The sequence below is a fragment of the Rana temporaria genome (genome assembly GCF_905171775.1).
Source record: "Rana temporaria chromosome 2 unlocalized genomic scaffold, aRanTem1.1 chr2q, whole genome shotgun sequence".
In the NCBI taxonomy this organism is placed as follows: Eukaryota; Metazoa; Chordata; class Amphibia; order Anura; family Ranidae; genus Rana; species Rana temporaria.
In genome coordinates this window covers 77,714-97,457 of record NW_024404419.1, presented here as the reverse complement: position 1 = coordinate 97,457, position 19,744 = coordinate 77,714, and the positions used below count along the sequence as shown (strand labels likewise).

General features: G+C 50.4%; 1 protein-coding gene across 1 annotated transcript in view; it reads right to left on the bottom strand.

Annotated features, from left to right (window-relative positions):
* LOC120921670 (immunoglobulin superfamily member 2-like) overlaps positions 1 to 19,182 on the bottom strand; it is a 48,314-nt gene extending 29,132 nt beyond the window's left edge. The window contains exons 1-5 of the mRNA XM_040334195.1: positions 19,140 to 19,182; positions 16,691 to 17,068; positions 10,755 to 11,162; positions 7,255 to 7,620; positions 4,773 to 5,171 (exon numbers count right to left, since the gene is read on the bottom strand). Coding sequence (XP_040190129.1) covers positions 4,773 to 5,171; positions 7,255 to 7,620; positions 10,755 to 11,162; positions 16,691 to 17,068; positions 19,140 to 19,182 — 1,594 coding nt within the window. The remainder of the gene's footprint in view (positions 1 to 4,772; positions 5,172 to 7,254; positions 7,621 to 10,754; positions 11,163 to 16,690; positions 17,069 to 19,139) is intronic.
* Between the last annotated feature and the right edge of the window lie 562 nt (positions 19,183 to 19,744).

The following is a 19,744-nucleotide window of genomic DNA, read 5'->3' as shown; positions in this document are numbered from 1 at the left end:
TGAAACTAAAAGTCATTGACCATGTCGTCCAGCATCTGCCATCCTCGGCTTTCCTGGGGAGGGACAGGCTGACCATCTTCTATCCGGGCCAGCCAAAGCTGTGCAATAAATGTGGAGACAAGAGTCACCTTGCATCCTCCTGTCCAGTGATGAAGTGCTCTCTGTGCCAGGGTATAGGACATCTGGCTAAGGATTGTAACCTCATAAGGTGCAATCTGTGCAATGCGGTGGGACATCCTTACAGTCAGTGTCCTGAGGCAATGCACAATAAGCCTGAGCTCATGAGGGAGTTCTTCCGCCTGGACATGGAGGATGCTCGGAGCTCAACAGCTGGAGGGCCTGTGAGTCCATCTGAGTCTGTGCCAATTCCCAATGTGTCCGTGGTGCCCCAGACTGTGCCAATTCCCAATGTGTCCGTGGTGCCCCAGACTGTGCCAATTCCCAATGTGTCCGTGGTGCCCCAGACTGTGCCAATTCCCAATGTGTCCGTGGTGCCCCAGTCAGTGGTGCCCCAGACTGTGCCAATTCCCAATGTGTCCGTGGTGCCCCAGACTGTGCCAATTCCCAATGTGTCCGTTAGGGTGACCACGTGTCCCGGATTGCCTGGGACTGTCCCTTAATTAATGCTTGTGTCCCGTGTCCCGGACACACTCATTACGGGACAATACAGAGTCCCGGAATTGGCCTGGGCAGATCTAATGCCCCCTAAAATAGCCTTTGTATACATCATCTCTGTCTCAGCCTGTGGTGGACCCCTAGCTGACAGAGAGTGAGACCCCTTTTTCTTTATTCACCGCCCCTGGCTCAGTGCCCAAACTGGTTGCTACCTGGCTGCCTCCCGCTTGGCGTGTAGCAACCAGTGACGTCAGAGCAGGAGAGAGGCAGAGACCTATCACAGCGGAGGAGAGTTTAACTTCCTCCTCCGCGCCTTCTGTTCAGCTCCACCCACCTCCTCGTGTATGTTCTGGAGTCCAGCCAGCAGCCAGAAGAAACATCAGACTCTGAGACAGACTGCAGTGTACAGATGAGAGATGGTACAAACTAAGGCAAGTAACATTGCAAAGCACTGACCAGCAGATCCATCCGTGTTATAATCCTGTCGGCTCTCCCTCAGCAGTCAGAGTTCAGCACTTGTAAGAAGCTGGAGTGTGTGTCTGCACAGGACACTCAGAGGCTTGCTCCAGGCTGAGTAAGATAAGGCAGATAAGGGTCGGCAGGAGAAGACAATGACACATGACACCCTGGATGGAAGGAGGAAACATCCTTAGATATCAGGGCAGGGTTCATGCTGGGACTTGTAATCCTTCACTTTTGGGGATGTGACCCCCCCCCCCAAAAAAGTGAAGAACTACAGATCCCAGCATGAACTCCTCAGAGCTGAAGATGTTTCCTGCATCCCTGCACACATGATAACTCCTCACAGCCAGTCCTGTCCAGCTGCTCAATGTCTCTTCTCTCCCACTACTTGTTTGCCTCTCACTGCCCCCCCTCCCCCCTCACCTTCAGCCTTTCATGTTCTGCCACCTTTTCACCTACTAGTCTTGTTACCCCCTCTGTATACCAAGCAATCCTCTCAGTAGTGGCTCATCAGCGACTATCACAACCTCAGAATCCTGCCAGCATTCCATTCATTGCTCCTTCAAACTGACAGAAATGTTTTAGTTACTCCACTGCAGCGGTGTAACTACAGGGGGCGCCATTGCAACCCAGCCTCATACTCCAGGATGGTCCATGCAGCTTCCCTCTAAACCTGGATAGGAGGGGCGGCATATAGAGGAACTGATGCCCCCCATATTCTTCTTGCAGCCACTGAATGCCTGCAGAAGGTAAAGGAGGAAAAGCGGGCATTCAGTGGCTGCAAGAAGAACATGGGGGGCATCAGTTTCTCTATATGCCACCCCTCCTATCCAGTTTCCTTCTGCTGCCCACAGGTCCCTCAACACTCTCCTGGCTGATCTTCCCTAGTAACTTCTCTGCTCTCTCCCACCTCACCCTCCATTCACCAACCCCCTGCTGTGCTCTGGTCCCACCTGTGCTGTTCTTCAGTCCCCCCTCCTGTGCTGTCCTCTAGTCCCACCTGTGCTGTTCTTCAGTCCCCCCTCCTGTGCTGTCCTCTGGTCCCACCTGTGCTGTTCTTCAGTCCCCCCTCCTGTGCTGTCCTCTAGTCCCACCTGTGCTGTTCTTCAGTCCCCCCTCCTGTGCTGTCCTCTGGTCCCACCTGTGCTGTTCTTCAGTCCCCCCTCCTGTGCTGTCCTCTGGTCCCACCTGTGCTATTCTTCAGTCCCCCCCCTCCTGTGCTGTCCCACCTGTGCTGTTCTTCAGTCCCCCCTCCTGTGCTGTTCTTCAGTCCCCCCCTCCTGTGCTGTCCTCTGGTCCCACCCTGTGCTGTTCTTCAGTCCCCCCCCCCCTCCTGTGCTGTTCGTCAGTCCCCCCCTCCTGTGCTGTCCTCTGCTCCCACCCTGTGCTGTTCTTCAGTCCCACCCTGTGCTGTTCTTCAGTCCCACCCTGTGCTGTTCTTCAGTCCCTCCTCCTGTGCTGTCCTCTGGTCCCACCTGTGCAGTCCTCTGGTCCCACCTGTGCAGTCCTCCAGTCCCCCACCTGTGCTGTTCTCCAGTCCCCCACCTGTGCTGTTCTCCAGTCCCCCACCTGTGCTGTTCTCCAGTCCCCCACCTGTGCTGTTCTCCAGTCCCCCACCCGGTGCAGTTCATCAGTCCCCCCCTCCTGTGCTGTCCTCTGGTCCCACCTGTGCTGTTCTTCAGTCCCCCACCCCTGCAGTTCATCAGTCCCCCCCTCCTGTGCTGTCCTCTGGTCCCACCTGTGCTGTTCTTCACCCCCCCCCCTCCTGTGCTGTTCCTGATTTGGAGGAACTGTCCCTCATTTAGAGCATTGTCCCTCTACCCCTTTGTTCCTCTTTCCTCCTTGTTTGTCCCTCAAGGAGCCAATATAAAAGAATAGTAGTGGTAAAAAAGCACCTGTGGGTTTAACCAGTTTTTCTTTGTTTATAATTCTCCTACATATTTTTGCTAATAGGTGTCCTTCATTTCCATCTCAGAAAGTTGGGAGGTGTGCCTCTATCCATCCCACTGCCCCTCTGACTACTCTGTGCCCCGACCACTCAGTTGTTTTTCTTGATGCCTAGGGCCCACTTTTGATCTCGCACATGGGCCCGCTGATTTCATACGCCCCTGCCCCAAAAATCTGCAAAAAAATGGGGGGGGGGGGGGGTGTCCCTGAATGGCAGTTTGGAAATGTGGTCACCCTAGTGTCCGTGGTGCCCCAGACTGTGCCAATTCCCAATGTGTCAGTGTCTTCCCAGTCTGTAAGTAAGGTGTCAGTTGCAGAGAATGTGTCCAATCCTTCTGTGTCTTCTAAAATCGCAGAGGCAGCAAGAGGTGCTGGTGCATCAGGTGCGGTGCCAGTCCCCCTCCCTCGATGCTGCAGGGTTCCTGTTAAGGATCGTGGGGTGCAGAGGAGTGGGGAGGATGGTGAAGAGGCTGGCCTGGGGGTAGATAAGGGAAGGGAGTATGGGGGGGAGGGGGGTGAAGGGTGTGGGGAGGCTGCTGACTCCGGGTTGTCCAAGGATGATATGGAGTGGTTGGAGGATAAAAGGAGGAGAGGCAAAAAGAAGGGGAAAAAAGGAGGTACAGTTACCTTAAGTCCTGAGGTTTTGCCTTTTACATTTACGGTACTGTCTGAGGATGACTATGAATGGGACTCGTTCAGTTCTGCATCCTCTATGGATGAAGAGTGCCAGGGTGCCACGAAGCGCGCTGGTTCTCCAGGGAGAGGGAGTAGCCAGGCTGAGAAACAGCCTCAGCCACCTTAATGGCAGTTCCCACTCACTTTATATAAAAGGTGACATGCATGGTGATGCTCTTTAGTCTGGCTCTCCCGTAGGGATTATGTTGTGCGCAATTTGGTTTGCACCGTTTATTATGTTTTTGTGTTTGTTTCTGTTTTGTATAGTCATATTCAATTGTTTTGTAAATATGTTTTATTTATAATGGTTTTATTGGATATAAGTTGTTGTTTGTAAGATTTTTTCAATAAACAAAATTAACCCCTCATAATGGGCACAGCGGGTGTACAGACCCGGGAACTCAGCACAGGGATGGTGGGAACCCCTCATAATGGGCACAGCGGGTGTACAGACCCGAGAACTCAGCACAGGGATGGTGGGAACCCCTCATAATGGGCACAGCGGGTGTACAGACCCGGGAACTCAGCACAGGGGTGGTGGGAACCCCTCATAATGGGCACAGCGGGTGTACAGACCCGTGAACTCAGTACAGGGATGGTGGGAACCCCTCCTAATGGGCACAGCGGGTGTACAGACCCGGGAACTCAGCACAGGGATGGTGGGAACCCCTGATAATGGGCACAGGGATGGTGGGAACTCCTCATAATGGGCACAGCGGGTGTACAGACCCGGGAACTCAGCACAGGGATGGTGGGAACCCCTCATAATGGGCACAGCGGGTGTACAGACCCGGGAACTCAGCACAGGGATGGTGGGAACCCCTCATAATGGGCACAGCGGGTGTACAGACCCGGGAACTCAGCACAGGGATGGTGGGAACCCCTCATAATGGGCACAGCGGGTGTACAGATCTGGGAACTCAGCACAGGGATGGTGGGAACCCCTCATAATGGGCACAGCGGGTGTACAGACCCGGGAACTCAGCACAGGGATGGTGGGAACCCCTCATAATGGGCACAGCGGGTGTTTTCAGGGGCATACATTTTTGATTCATTATCTCAGAGACTCTTACTCAGATGCTGGACATCTATCTGGACACCGTTACTGTCCGTGGTGACATCTATCCAGGCTCTGCCCTCGCCCTGCGTCCCCTCGGTATAGCGGCAGACATAGTCTCCTTTGTCGCTTTGCGTCAGATCATCCAACCTGAGAATAAAGAGCCCGGAATCTCCCTTCTCCACCACCAGGTGACCCTCATCATGTTTGCTCTTATAATCTGTACCAATCACCAGCCGACCGTCCGGCAGTATGGTCGCGATTTGCGTCAAGTCGCCCGATGCCGCCTTCCGGAACCAACCGAGAGAAGCCGAGGAGGAGGATGAGGAGGAGACCAGACAGCGAAACCCCAACGAATCCCCTTCATAGAGCTGAGACGTGACCGCCGTGAGCGAGACCTGCGGAGCGCGCGACTCTGCAACGCAACAAACTCACAATATATTATAATATAATGATATACAAATGTTATCTAAATAACAGATACAGTAAATAAATATAAAATTATAAAAATATTAGAAATATAAATAAATGTAATAATAATAATAATAATAATAATAATAATAAATATTAAAATTTAAATAAAATATTAGAAATATAAATAAATACATAAATATTAAATATAAATTAATAAAATATTAGAAATATAAATAAATACATACATAAATAATATTTATAAATAATGATAATAATAATAATAATAATAATAATAAATATTAAAATTTAAATAAAATATTAGAAATATAACTAAATACTATTTATACTGTAAATATATACATAATAATAATAATAATAACAACAATAATAATATAAATAAATAAATATAAATATTAATAAAATATTTGAAATATAAATGACTACATGCATGCATACATAATATTTATAAATATATAAATATAAATAATAATAAAATTAATAATAATATAAATAAATACATGAATAAATATAAATAAAATATTAGAAATATAAATAAATGCATAAATAATATTTATAAATATATAAATAATAATAATAATAATAATAATAATAATATAAATATTAAATATAAATAAATAATATATATATATATATACACATACATACATAAATAATATTTATAAATAAATAAATAATTAATAATAACAATAATAATAATGATAATATAACTATATAAATACATTAATATAAATATTAAATATAAATGAATAAAATAGTAGAAATCGAAGGGCCAGATTCAAGTACAAATGCGGCGGCATAACATATCGTCTATACGTTACACCGCCGCAAGTTTTCAGCGCAAGTGACTGATTCACCAAGCACTTGCGTGTAAACTTTCGGCGGCGTAGCGTAAAGCCGTCTGGCGCAAGCCCGCCTAATTCAAATGGGGCTTGTACCATTTAAATTAGGCACGTTCCCACGCCGAACGTTCTGCGCATGCTCCGTTTGGAAATTTCCCGTCGTGCTTTGCGTGAAATTACGGCGCCCCGATGTGTTTGTGAATGGCGACGTGCGTAACGTACTTACGCAAAAAAAAAAATTCAAATTCGACGCGGGAACGACGGCCATACTTTAACATGGCTCGTCTAAAGTTAAGCCATGAAAAAGCAGGCTTACCTTTGCGACCGGAAAAAATGACGAGCGACGACGTAACGCACGCGAGTAGGTTCGTGGATCGCCGTAAATGCTAATTTGCATACCCGACGCTGGAAAACGACGCGAACTCCACCCAGCGGCGGCCGAAGTATTGCAGCCTAAGATCCGAAGGCGTACGAAGCCGTAAGCCTGTCGGATCTTAGCCAAAAGCCGTCGTATCTTGTTTGTGAATCACAAATTAAGATACGATGCGGCAAATTTGAAAATACGCTGGAGTATCAGTAGATACTCCGGCGTATTTCTTCTGTGAATCTGGCCCTTAATATTTATAAATATATAAATAATAATAAAATGAATAATAATATAAATAAATACATGAATAAATATAAATAAAATATTAGAAATATTAATAAATGCATAAATAATATTTATAAATATATAAATAATAATAATAATATAAATATAAATATTAAATATAAATGAATAATATAAATATAAATATAAATGAATAATATATATATATATATATATATATATATATATATATATATAATTTATAAATAAAAAAAATATTATTAATAATAATAATAATAATAATAACAATAATAATAATGATAATATAACTATATAAATACATTAATATACATTTTAAATATAAATGAATAAAATAGTAGAAATCTAAATATATAAATACATAAATAAATAAATAAGTAAATCGTATTTATAAATAGTATATAAATAATAAAAATAATATTTAATATTAAATAATAATTAATAGCACTATAATAGTAATATTAATATAAATATCTACATAAATAAATGTAAATATTAAATATAAATGATATAATGAGACCACACATGTCTGAGCCCAGCCCCCATCATCCTTAATATTATTAGATTCAATGTATTATATTTGTTGTGGGGCCCACCTGGTCGTTTCACCTCCACAGACATCAGTTTGGAGATCTGGGTCTTCTTGCTCCGCTCGTCGGTGACCTCGCAGACGTATGAGCCGCCATCTTCAATCCGCACCTGACTGATCCTGAGCACCCAGGTAGTCAGGTCCCGCCTGTGCACAACCAGCCGTCCCTCCGCCCCTGCGGAGCCAGACTCCTTTCTGAATGTGACCACTCCAGATGACTCCCAGGTGGCCGTTTTGGTTCCACCGAGCAGCCAGACAACGCGGAACTGCCCGCCCCCGGGACTCGTGTTAGTGATGGAGCAGATGACCTCCAGGGGGTGTCCTGGGGTGAGAACCGTGGCCGGCGCCTCCAGCTGGACTCCAAAATCTCCACCTGAAATGAGATTGCATTGATCAGCCACTGTAGAGACACAAATCAGCGCATACCTAACCCCCCGGAAACGCCGTCTGGCCGGGTGCCGAAGCTTATTATAGGTCCTGAGGTGAGACCTCGTCCTGGTATAGAACTCACACACACTGGCCCGGATTCAGAGAGCAATTGCACCTGCGTAACCATAGTTACGCAGGCGCAATTGCTTGCTTGCGCCGGCGTTACGAATGCTCCTGATTCAGGAACATCGTAACGCCGACTGCGGCCTAAAATCTGCGTGGCATAAGGCTCTTATGCCACGCAGATTTTAGGCTGCATTCTTGCGATGACCGCTAGGGGGCGCTCCCATTGTGCTCAGCGTATAGTATGCAAATTGCATACTAACGCCGATTCACAATGTTGCGCGAGCCCTGCGTACGCAAGTTACGGAGTTTCCGTACGGCGTCTTTAGCGTAAAGGCAGCCAATGCTAAAGTATACCCGCCGTTCCCGCGTCGTGAAATTTGAATTTCACGTCGTTTGCGTAAGTGACGCCAGCGTAAGCTGGACGCCATTCACGTTCACTTTGAAGCAAATGACGTCCTTGCGACGTCATTTGCCGCAATGCACGTCGGGAAAGTTTCCCGACGGCGCATGCGCTTTACGATCGGCGCGGGAACGCGCCTAATTTAAATGATTCCCGCCCCCTGCGGGATCATTTAAATTGCGCGCGCTTATGCCGGGAAATTTTGCCGGCGCGCCCTCGCAATTTACAGAGCTACTGCTCCGTGAATCGAGGGCAGCGGCGCAAATTTGCGGGGGCGCAGGGCAAAATCGTTGCCCTGTGCCCCCGTAATTTATGCGCAATTCTTACTGAATCTGGGCCAGTGTACATAGTTACATTGTTAGTCTGATTAAAAAAAAAGACAAGTCCATCGAGTTCAACCAACTGACCACACGCCACACCACAGTCCCCGGACCGCATCGTCCACTAAGGGACACCACATCTCATTTGTGTTTGTTGTTTTATTATAGTGTAGTTACTATGGAGTTACTACACATACAAATTCTGTTTTCACAGCATGTAGCCGGGGGCACCATAACACGGGACCCCCGGGGGGAGGGAGAGAAACTGGAGCATGAGCTGTTTACCTTCAGACTGTCTCTTTCTGATTGAATCTACATAACTCCGCCTCTGAACTCGAGAAGGGAGGGAAGGTGGTAGGGAGGTGGAGTCACAGCATTTTAGACGGTGGGAAGGGGAGGAGTCATCGATGTAGAGGGCTGCCACCTTATTCACTGTGTCCCCCCCCCCCCCATACCCCACACAGTGCTAGAGCTCCAATGTCCAATGCTGCTTGACTTCCATCATCACCCAATCCACTTCCCGTGGGCCCAGGCTGTCATGGACACACCCCCTGTGGGTGTGTCAGTTTACAAAAAGAAAAGTTATTGCGTGGCCCTTCAGATATGTTGGGGGCCACAGCTGATGCCCTGTATATACACTGAGTTGGCCACCACTGATTAAACCCAAGAACCAAAGGCTTTCCTTCCTTTATTTTCACCTGGTGATCCTGCCAGGAAGGGGGTGAAAGTGTCCAGTATTGAGGGCAGGAAGGGGGTGAAAGTGTCCAGTATTGGGGGCAGGAAGGGGTGAAAGTGTCCAGTATTGGGAGGGGCAGGAAGGGGGTGAAAGTGTCCAGTATTGGGAGGGGCATGAAGGGGGTGAAAGTGTCTGGTATTAGGGGGGCAGGAAGGGGGTGAAAGTGTCTGGTATTAGGGGGGCAGGAAGGGGGTGAAAGTGTCCAGTATTGGGAGCAGGAAGGGGGTGAAAGTGTCCAGTATTGGGAGGGGCAGGAAGGGGTTGAATGTGTCTGGTATTAGGGGGGCAGGAAGGGAGTGAAAGTGTCCAGGATTGGGGGGCAGGAAGGGGGTGAATGTGTCCAGTATTGGGGGGGGGGGGGGGAAGGGGGTGAAAATGTCTAGTATTGGGGGGCAGGAAGGGGGTGAAAGTGTCCAGTATTGGGGGCAGAAAGGGGGTGGAAGTGTCCGGTATTGTGGGGGCAGGAAGGGGGTGAAAGTGTCTGGTATTGTGGGGCGCAGGAAGGGGGTGAAAGTATCCATAATTGGGGGGGGGGGGGGGGAGGAAGGGGGTGTAAGTGTCTAGTATTGTCGGGGGCAGGAAGGGGGTGGAAGTGTCCAGTATTGTTGGGGGCAGGAAGGGGATGAAAGTGTCCAGTATTGTCGGGGGCAGGAAGGGGGTGGAAGTGTCCAGTATTGTTGGGGGCAGGAAGGGGGTGAAAGTGTCCAGTATTGTCGGGGGCAGGAAGGGGGTGAAAGTGTCCAGTATTGGGGGGGGCAGGAAGGGGATGCAAGTGTCCAGTATTGTCGGGGGCAGGAAGGGGGTGAAAGTGTCCAGTATTGTGGGGGGCAGGAAGGGGGTGAAAGTGTGAAGTATTGGGGGGGCAGGAAGGGGGTGGAAGTGTCCGGTATTGTTGGGGGCAGGAAGGGGGTGAAAGTGTCCAGTATTGTCGGGGGCAGGAAGGGGGTGAAAGTGTCCAGTATTGGGGGGGGGCAGGAAGGGGATGCAAGTGTCCAGTATTGTCGGGGGCAGGAAGGGGGTGAAAGTGTCCAGTATTGTGGGGGGCAGGAAGGGGGTGAAAGTGTGAAGTATTGGGGGGGGCAGGAAGGGGGTGGAAGTGTCCGGTATTGTCGGGGGCAGGAAGGGGGTGAAAGTGTCCAGTATTGTCAGGGGCAGGAAGGGGGTGGAAGTGTCCAGTATTGGGGGGGGGGGGGGAAGGGGGTGAAAGTGTCTGGTATTAGGGGGGCAGGAAGGTTGTGGAAGTGTCCAGTATTGTCGGGGGCAGGAAGGGGGTGAAAGTGTCCAGTATTGTCGGGGGCAGAAAGGGGGTGGAAGTGACCAGTATTGGGGGGGCATGAAGGGGGTGAAAGTGTCCAGTATTGTCGGGGCAGGAAGGGGGTGGAAGTGACCACTGACCAGTATTGTCGGGGGCAGGAAGGGGGTGAAAGTGTCCGGTATTGTCGGGGGCAGGAAGGGGGTGAAAGTGTCCGGTATTGAAGAGTGTCATGGACCTTGCAGTGTACGATTGCCCTCTCTGGACATGTTGGGTTCATGTGAAGTAGACTTGAGGTTCTTACCCTGCACTGTTGCCACCTTCACGGTGGTCTTCTCCGAGTCCTTCTCGGCGATCTTCGTCCACACTCCGCTGGGATCCTGGATCCACTCGGATCCCCGGCAGAAGATCTCGCCTTGGTCTGACTGGCGGAGGGCCCCAATGGTCAGCCTGTAGGTGGTCTCGCTCAGCTTGTCCATACGTACCTCTCCAGCTGTGACTCTCTCAGGGAATGCCCCACCAGGGTGGAGGACAAAGTCCCGGGACAAGGTCAGGATCTCGGATTCCCGGTCAGTGGAGAGGATCCAGGAGACGGACAGGTGGGTGTGCTGGGAGGAGGCCATAGAGACCTGGCAGGTCAGATCCAGGGAAGATCCCTCTGACGTCTCCACGGCCCCGAGAGGCATCAGAACCCGCAGAGTGTTTGGTATGACTGGAGGGAAGAGAGAATCCAATACGATCACCTAAAATATCCGAATCACCCGACAACCGGGACAGATATAATAATAATATACACACTTTCATGAATTCCAAGTATTTAGTGACCAGTCGATGAACAACGTGGTGGAGAGGGATCAGGACCAGAACTGGTGGCATTTGATGGGGCAAACTGGCGGCTATTGATGGGGAAAACTGGCGTCATTTGATGGGGCAAACTGGCGGCTATTGATGGGGAAAACTGGCGTCATTTGATGGGGCAAACTGGCGGCTATTGATGGGGCAAACTGGCGGCAATTGATGGGGAAAACTGGCGTCATTTGATGGGGAAAACTGGCGTCATTTGATGGGGCAAACTGGTGGCGTTTGATGGGGCAAACTGGCGGCAATTGATGGGGAAAACTGGCGTCATTTGATGGGGAAAACTGGCGTCATTTGATGGGGCAAACTGGTGGCGTTTGATGGGGCAAACTGGTGGCTATTGATGGGGCAAACTGGCGGCATTTGATGGGGCAAACTGGCAGCATTTGATGGGGCAAACTGGCGGCTATTGATGGGGCAAACTGGCGGCTATTGATGGGGCAAACTGGCGGCTATTGATGGGGCAAACTTGCGGCTATTGATGGGGCAAACTGGCAGCATTTGATGGGCAAACTGGCGGCTATTGATGGGGCAAACTGGCAGAATTTTATGGGCAAAATGGTAGCATTTGATGGGCAAACTGGCGGCTATTGATGGGGCAAACTGGCGGCTATTGATGGGGCAAACTGGTGGCATTTGATGGGGCAAACTGGCGGCATTTGATGGGGCAAACTGGCGGAATTTAATGGGGCAAACTGGCAGCATTTGATGGGCAAACTGGCAGCATTTGATGGGCAAACTGGCAGCATTTGATGGGCAAACTGGCAGCATTTGATGGGGCAAACTGGCGGCTATTGATGGGGCAAACTGGCAGTGATTGATGGGGCAAACTGGCTGCAATTGATGGGGCAAAATGGCTGCAATTGATGGGGCAAACTGGTGGCATTTGATGGGGCAAACTGGCGGCTATTGATGGGGCAAACTGCGGCAATTGATGGGGCAAACTGCGGCAATTGATGGGGCAAACTGGCGGCGATTGATGGGGCAAACTGGCGGCGATTGATGGGGCAAACTGGCGGCTATTGATGGGGCAAACTGGCTGCAATTGATGGGGCAAACTGGCTGCAATTGATGGGGCAAACTGGCTGCAATTGATGGGGCAAACTGGTGGCTATTGATGGGGCAAACTGGCGGCAATTGATGGGGCAAACTGGCTGCAATTGATGGGGAAAACTGGTGGCATTTCATGGGGCAAACTGGCTGCAATTGATGGGGCAAACTGGCTGCAATTGATGGGGAAAACTGGCGGCATTTGATGGGGCAAACTGGCTGCAATTGATGGGGCAAACTGGCTGCAATTGATGGGGCAAACTGGCGGCTAATGATGGGGCAAACTGGCTGCAATTGATGGGGAAAACTGGCAGCATTTGATGGGGCAAACTGGCAGCATTTGATGGGGCAAACTGGCGGCATTTGATGGGGCAAACTGGCGGCATTTGATGGGGCAAACTGCGGCAATTGATGGGGCAAACTGGCGGCGATTGATGGGGCAAACTGGCGGCGATTGATGGGGCAAACTGGCGGCTATTGATGGGGCAAACTGGCTGCAATTGATGGGGCAAACTGGCTGCAATTGATGGGGCAAACTGGCTGCAATTGATGGGGCAAACTGGTGGCTATTGATGGGGCAAACTGGCGGCAATTGATGGGGCAAACTGGCTGCAATTGATGGGGAAAACTGGTGGCATTTCATGGGGCAAACTGGCTGCAATTGATGGGGCAAACTGGCTGCAATTGATGGGGCAAACTGGCGGCATTTGATGGGGCAAACTGGCTGCAATTGATGGGGCAAACTGGCTGCAATTGATGGGGCAAACTGGCGGCTAATGATGGGGCAAACTGGCTGCAATTGATGGGGCAAACTGGCTGCAATTGATGGGGAAAACTGGCAGCATTTGATGGGGCAAACTGGCAGCATTTGATGGGGCAAACTGGCGGCATTTGATGGGGCAAACTGGCGGCATTTGATGGGGCAAACTGGCGGCATTTGATGGGGAAAACTGGTGGCATTTGATGGGGCTAACTGGCGGCTATTAATGGGGCAAACTGGCGGCATTTGATGGGGCTAACTGGCGGCTATTAATGGGGCAAACTGGCGGTTATTGATGGGGCAAACTGGTGGCAATTGATGGGGCAAACTGGTGGCAATTGATGGGGCAAACTGGTGGCGTTTGATGGGGCAAACTGGTGGCTAATGATGGGGCAAACTGGCGGCGATTGATGGGGCAAACTGGCTGCAATTGATGGGGCAAACTGGCTGCAATTGATGGGGAAAACTGGTGGCATTTCATGGGGCAAACTGGCTGCAATTGATGGGGCAAACTGGTGGCTATTGATGGGGCAAACTGGCTGCAATTGATGGGGCAAACTGGCTGCAATTGATGGGGAAAACTGGTAGCATTTCATGGGGCAAACTGGCTGCAATTGATGGGGCAAACTGGCTGCAATTGATGGGGCAAACTGGCGGCATTTGATGGGGCAAACTGGCTGCAATTGATGGGGCAAACTGGTGGCTATTGATGGGGCAAACTGGCGGCATTTGATGGGGCAAACTGGCGGCTAATGATGGGGCAAACTGGCGGCGATTGATGGGGCAAACTGGCTGCAATTGATGGGGCAAACTGGCTGCAATTGATGGGGCAAACTGGCGGCATTTGATGGGGCAAACTGGCTGCAATTGATGGGGCAAACTGGTGGCTATTGATGGGGCAAACTGGCTGCAATTGATGGGGCAAACTGGCTGCAATTGATGGGGAAAACTGGTGGCATTTCATGGGGCAAACTGGCTGCAATTGATGGGGCAAACTGGCTGCAATTGATGGGGCAAACTGGCGGCATTTGATGGGGCAAACTGGCTGCAATTGATGGGGCAAACTGGTGGCTATTGATGGGGCAAACTGGCGGCATTCGATGGGGCAAACTGGCGGCTAATGATGGGGCAAACTGGCGGCTAATGATGGGGCAAACTGGCTGCAATTGATGGGGAAAACTGGCAGCATTTGATGGGGAAAACTGGCAGCATTTGATGGGGAAAACTGGCAGCATTTGATGGGGCAAACTGGCAGCATTTGATGGGGCAAACTGGCGGCATTTGATGGGGCAAACTGGCGGCATTTGATGGGGCAAACTGGCTGCAATTGATGGGGCAAACTGGCTGCAATTGATGGGGAAAACTGGTGGCATTTCATGGGGCAAACTGGCTGCAATTGATGGGGCAAACTGGCTGCAATTGATGGGGCAAACTGGCGGCATTTGATGGGGCAAACTGGCTGCAATTGATGGGGCAAACTGGCTGCAATTGATGGGGAAAACTGGTGGCATTTCATGGGGCAAACTGGCTGCAATTGATGGGGCAAACTGGCTGCAATTGATGGGGCAAACTGGCGGCATTTGATGGGGCAAACTGGCTGCAATTGATGGGGCAAACTGGCTGCAATTGATGGGGCAAACTGGCGGCTAATGATGGGGCAAACTGGCTGCAATTGATGGGGAAAACTGGCAGCATTTGATGGGGCAAACTGGCAGCATTTGATGGGGCAAACTGGCGGCATTTGATGGGGCAAACTGGCGGCATTTGATGGGGCAAACTGGCGGCATTTGATGGGGAAAACTGGTGGCATTTGATGGGGCTAACTGGCGGCTATTAATGGGGCAAACTGGCGGCATTTGATGGGGCTAACTGGCGGCTATTAATGGGGCAAACTGGCGGTTATTGATGGGGCAAACTGGTGGCAATTGATGGGGCAAACTGGTGGCAATTGATGGGGCAAACTGGTGGCGTTTGATGGGGCAAACTGGTGGCTAATGATGGGGCAAACTGGCGGCGATTGATGGGGCAAACTGGCTGCAATTGATGGGGCAAACTGGCTGCAATTGATGGGGAAAACTGGTGGCATTTCATGGGGCAAACTGGCTGCAATTGATGGGGCAAACTGGTGGCTATTGATGGGGCAAACTGGCTGCAATTGATGGGGCAAACTGGCTGCAATTGATGGGGAAAACTGGTAGCATTTCATGGGGCAAACTGGCTGCAATTGATGGGGCAAACTGGCTGCAATTGATGGGGCAAACTGGCGGCATTTGATGGGGCAAACTGGCTGCAATTGATGGGGCAAACTGGTGGCTATTGATGGGGCAAACTGGCGGCATTTGATGGGGCAAACTGGCGGCTAATGATGGGGCAAACTGGCGGCGATTGATGGGGCAAACTGGCTGCAATTGATGGGGCAAACTGGCTGCAATTGATGGGGCAAACTGGCGGCATTTGATGGGGCAAACTGGCTGCAATTGATGGGGCAAACTGGCTGCAATTGATGGGGCAAACTGGCTGCAATTGATGGGGAAAACTGGTGGCATTTCATGGGGCAAACTGGCTGCAATTGATGGGGCAAACTGGCTGCAATTGATGGGGCAAACTGGCGGCATTTGATGGGGCAAACTGGCTGCAATTGATGGGGCAAACTGGTGGCTATTGATGGGGCAAACTGGCGGCATTCGATGGGGCAAACTGGCGGCTAATGATGGGGCAAACTGGCGGCTAATGATGGGGCAAACTGGCTGCAATTGATGGGGAAAACTGGCAGCATTTGATGGGGCAAACTGGCAGCATTTGATGGGGCAAACTGGCGGCATTTGATGGGGCAAACTGGCGGCATTTGATGGGGCAAACTGGCTGCAATTGATGGGGCAAACTGGCTGCAATTGATGGGGAAAACTGGTGGCATTTCATGGGGCAAACTGGCTGCAATTGATGGGGCAAACTGGCTGCAATTGATGGGGCAAACTGGCGGCATTTGATGGGGCAAACTGGCTGCAATTGATGGGGCAAACTGGCGGCATTTGATGGGGCAAACTGGCGGCATTTGATGGGGCAAACTGGCTGCAATTGATGGGGGTAACTGGCGGCATTTGATGGGGCAAACTGGCGGCTATTGATGGGGCAAACTGGCAGCATTTGATGGGGCAAACTGGCAGCATTTGATGGGGCAAACTGGCGGCATTTGATGGGGCAAACTGGCGGCATTTGATGGGGCAAACTGGCGGCATTTGATGGGGCAAACTGGCGGCTATTGATGGGGCAAACTGGCGGCTATTGATGGGGAAAACTTGCGGCTATTGATGGGGCAAACTGGCGGCTATAGATGGGGCAAAATGGTAGCATTTGATGGGGCAAACTGGTGGCTATTGATGGGGCAAACTGGTGGCGTTTGATGGGGCAAACTGGCGGCGATTAATGGGGCATACTGGCGGCTATTGATGGGGAAAACTGGTGGATATTGATGGGCACAGTGGCTGCGTTTGATGGGCACAGGCATTAGATTGGCGTGTTGGTGCTGCTGGTTGGTTGAGTTGCAGAGAAGCACCGAGGGTGGCTTTTCTCACCTGTCAGGTTGGTCCTGGCACTGTAGGTACCAAGGTAGGTGGCGATGGTATTGGGTGTGTAACATTCGTACTCGCCCGTGTCCTTCTCCTGCAGATTGATGATGTGGAGGACGGTGTGGCCCCTGGAGACCTTCTCTATGTAGATGTCTCGGCTCCGGACACGCCCAGCGTAGGCTGAATATGGGAAATGGGGGTCACTGGTGCTCACCACCTTTATCTCCTTCTCTGGATCTGACGGCAGACGGACGGAGAACTCAAATTCCTGGTTGGAGGCCCCCATGTTCCCCGAAACCTCACACCAGATGGTGGCGTGAGAGCGCACGGTGCGGAAGAGGGGCCCCTCCTCTATGGTGACCTCATGCTGAGCCCGAGACAAACCTGTGAGGAGAGACAACGGCTGAGAGTCATCATCTCTGTACTTGTGTATGGAGGTCTCTGACACTCTCATGTAACACGTCCCCGATCTCTGACACTCTCATGTAACACGTCCCTGATCTCTGACACTCTCATGTAACACGTCCCTGATCTCTGACACTCTCATGTAACACGTCCCCGATCTCTGACACTCTCATGTAACACGTCCCCGATCTCTGACACTCTCATGTAACACGTCCCCGATCTCTGACACTCTCATGTGACACGTCCCCGATCTCTGACACTCTCATGTGACACGTCTCCGATCTCTGACACTCTCATGTAACACGCCCCCGATCTCTGACACTCTCATGTGACACGTCCCCAATCTCTGACACTCTCATGTAACACGTCCCCGATCTCTGACACTCTCATGTGACACGTCCCCAATCTCTGACACTCTCATGTAACACGTCCCCGATCTCTGACACTCTCATGTAACACGTCCCCGATCTCTGACACTCTCATGTAACACGTCCCCGATCTCTGACACTCTCATGTAACACGTCCCCGATCTCTGACACTCTCATGTAACACGTCCCCGATCTCTGACACTCTCATGTATCACGTCCCCGATCTCTGACACTCTCATGTAACACGTCCCCAATCTCTGACACTCTCATGTAACACGTCCCCGATCTCTGACACTCTCATGTGACACGTCCCCGATCTCTGACACTCTCATGTATCACGTCCCCGATCTCTGACACTCTCATGTATCACGTCCCCGATCTCTGACACTCTCATGTAACACGTCCCTGATCTCTGACACTCTCATGTATCACGTCCCCGATCTCTGACACTCTCATGTATCACGTCCCCGATCTCTGACACTCTCATGTATCACGTCCCCGATCTCTGACACTCTCATGTAACACGTCCCTGATCTCTGACACTCTCATGTAACACGTCCCTGATCTCTGACACTCTCATGTATCACGTCCCTGATCTCTGACACTCTCATGTAACACGTCTCCGATCTCTGACACTCTCATGTAACACATCCCCAATCTCTGACACTCTTATGTAACATGACCCCCACTGATGAAGTCTCAGGTCAGAGGACCCCCACTGATGAAGTCTCTAATAAGTGGACCCCCACTGATGAAGTCTCTAATAAGTGGACACCCACTGATGAAGTCTCAGGTCAGAGGACCCCCACTGATGAAGTCTCTGGTAAGTGGACCCCCACTGATGAAGTCTCTAATAAGTGGACACCCACTGATGAAGTCTCAGGTCAGAGGACCCCCACTGATGAAGTCTCTGGTAAGTGGACCCCCACTGATGAAGTCTCTAATAAGTGGACCCCCACTGATGAAGTCTCTAATAAGTGGACACCCACTGATGAAGTCTCTAATAAGTGGACACCCACTGATGAAGTCTCAGGTCAGAGGACCCCCACTGATGAAGTCTCTGGTAAGTGGACCCCCACTGATGAAGTCTCTAATAAGTGGACCCCAACTGATGAAGTCTCAGGTAAGTGGACCCCAACTGATGAAGTCTCAGACAAGTGGACCCCAACTGAAGAAGTCTCAGGTAAGTGGCCCCCAACTGATGAAGTCTCTAATAAGTGGACCCCCACTGATGAAGTCTCGGGTCAGAGGACCCCCACTGATGAAGTCTCTAATAAGTGGACCCCAACTGATGAAGTCTCAGGTAAGTGGACCCCAACTGATGAAGTCTCAGGTAAGTGGACCCCAACTGATGAAGTCTCAGGTAAGTGGACCCCAACTGATGAAGTCTCAGGTAAGTGGACCCCAACTGATGAAGTCTCAGGTAAGTGGACCCCAACTGATGAAGTCTCTAATAAGTGGACCCCCACTGATGAAGTCTCGGGTGTTTGGCACTATAATGCCTGTAAATAATGGCAGAAGTCTTGGGGGGGGGGGACATATAACAGCTGATTGTAGAGGAGATCATAGGAGGCTTTATAGGAACGAGGTCCCCCTCTGAGCAAAGAGACTGCAAAGCCCATGTGACGGGTGTCACCTCTCACTCCAGGCCTGGGCATCACCAGGGGGCAGCGGGCACTTACCTAAGATGGCGAGCCACAGGAGCCCCCCGTGAAGAGACAGCATGGTGCGATGTCACTCAGCGTTGTCTGGCACAGAACTTGTCACGTCTTATCTCTCCCCCGCCGTGTACAGGAAACCGCAGACTGTCTCCTCACTCACAACTCACAGATCACAAAGCAGAACTTGGCCAGATCAGTGTCAGCCCCGCCCCCCCGCCATAGATCGGCCCCCCCCGCCATAGATCAGTCCCCCCCCCCCCCCGCCATGTAACATTATATATAACAGATCTCACAAAAGTAAGTACACCTCCTCTCTCACATTTGTGTCAATATTTTCTTCTATCCTTCCATGTGACAACACTGAAGAAATGACACTTTACTGTTCTGGGGGGGGGATTGATGATCCCTGTTATAAGCAATCATCCATTCACGTGCCATTGTATACAATTGTGATCGCTGTGATTGGCCACAGCTATCACATGGTACAGGTCCACTGTGATCGGCCTTGTATCATGAAACACTGTGACCAATCACAGAGATCACAAAAAGTACACCATGAATGAAAGCCATTGGGCTAGATTCAGGTACCCTTTGCGCTTTTTTTTACGGAGGCGCAGGGCAACGTT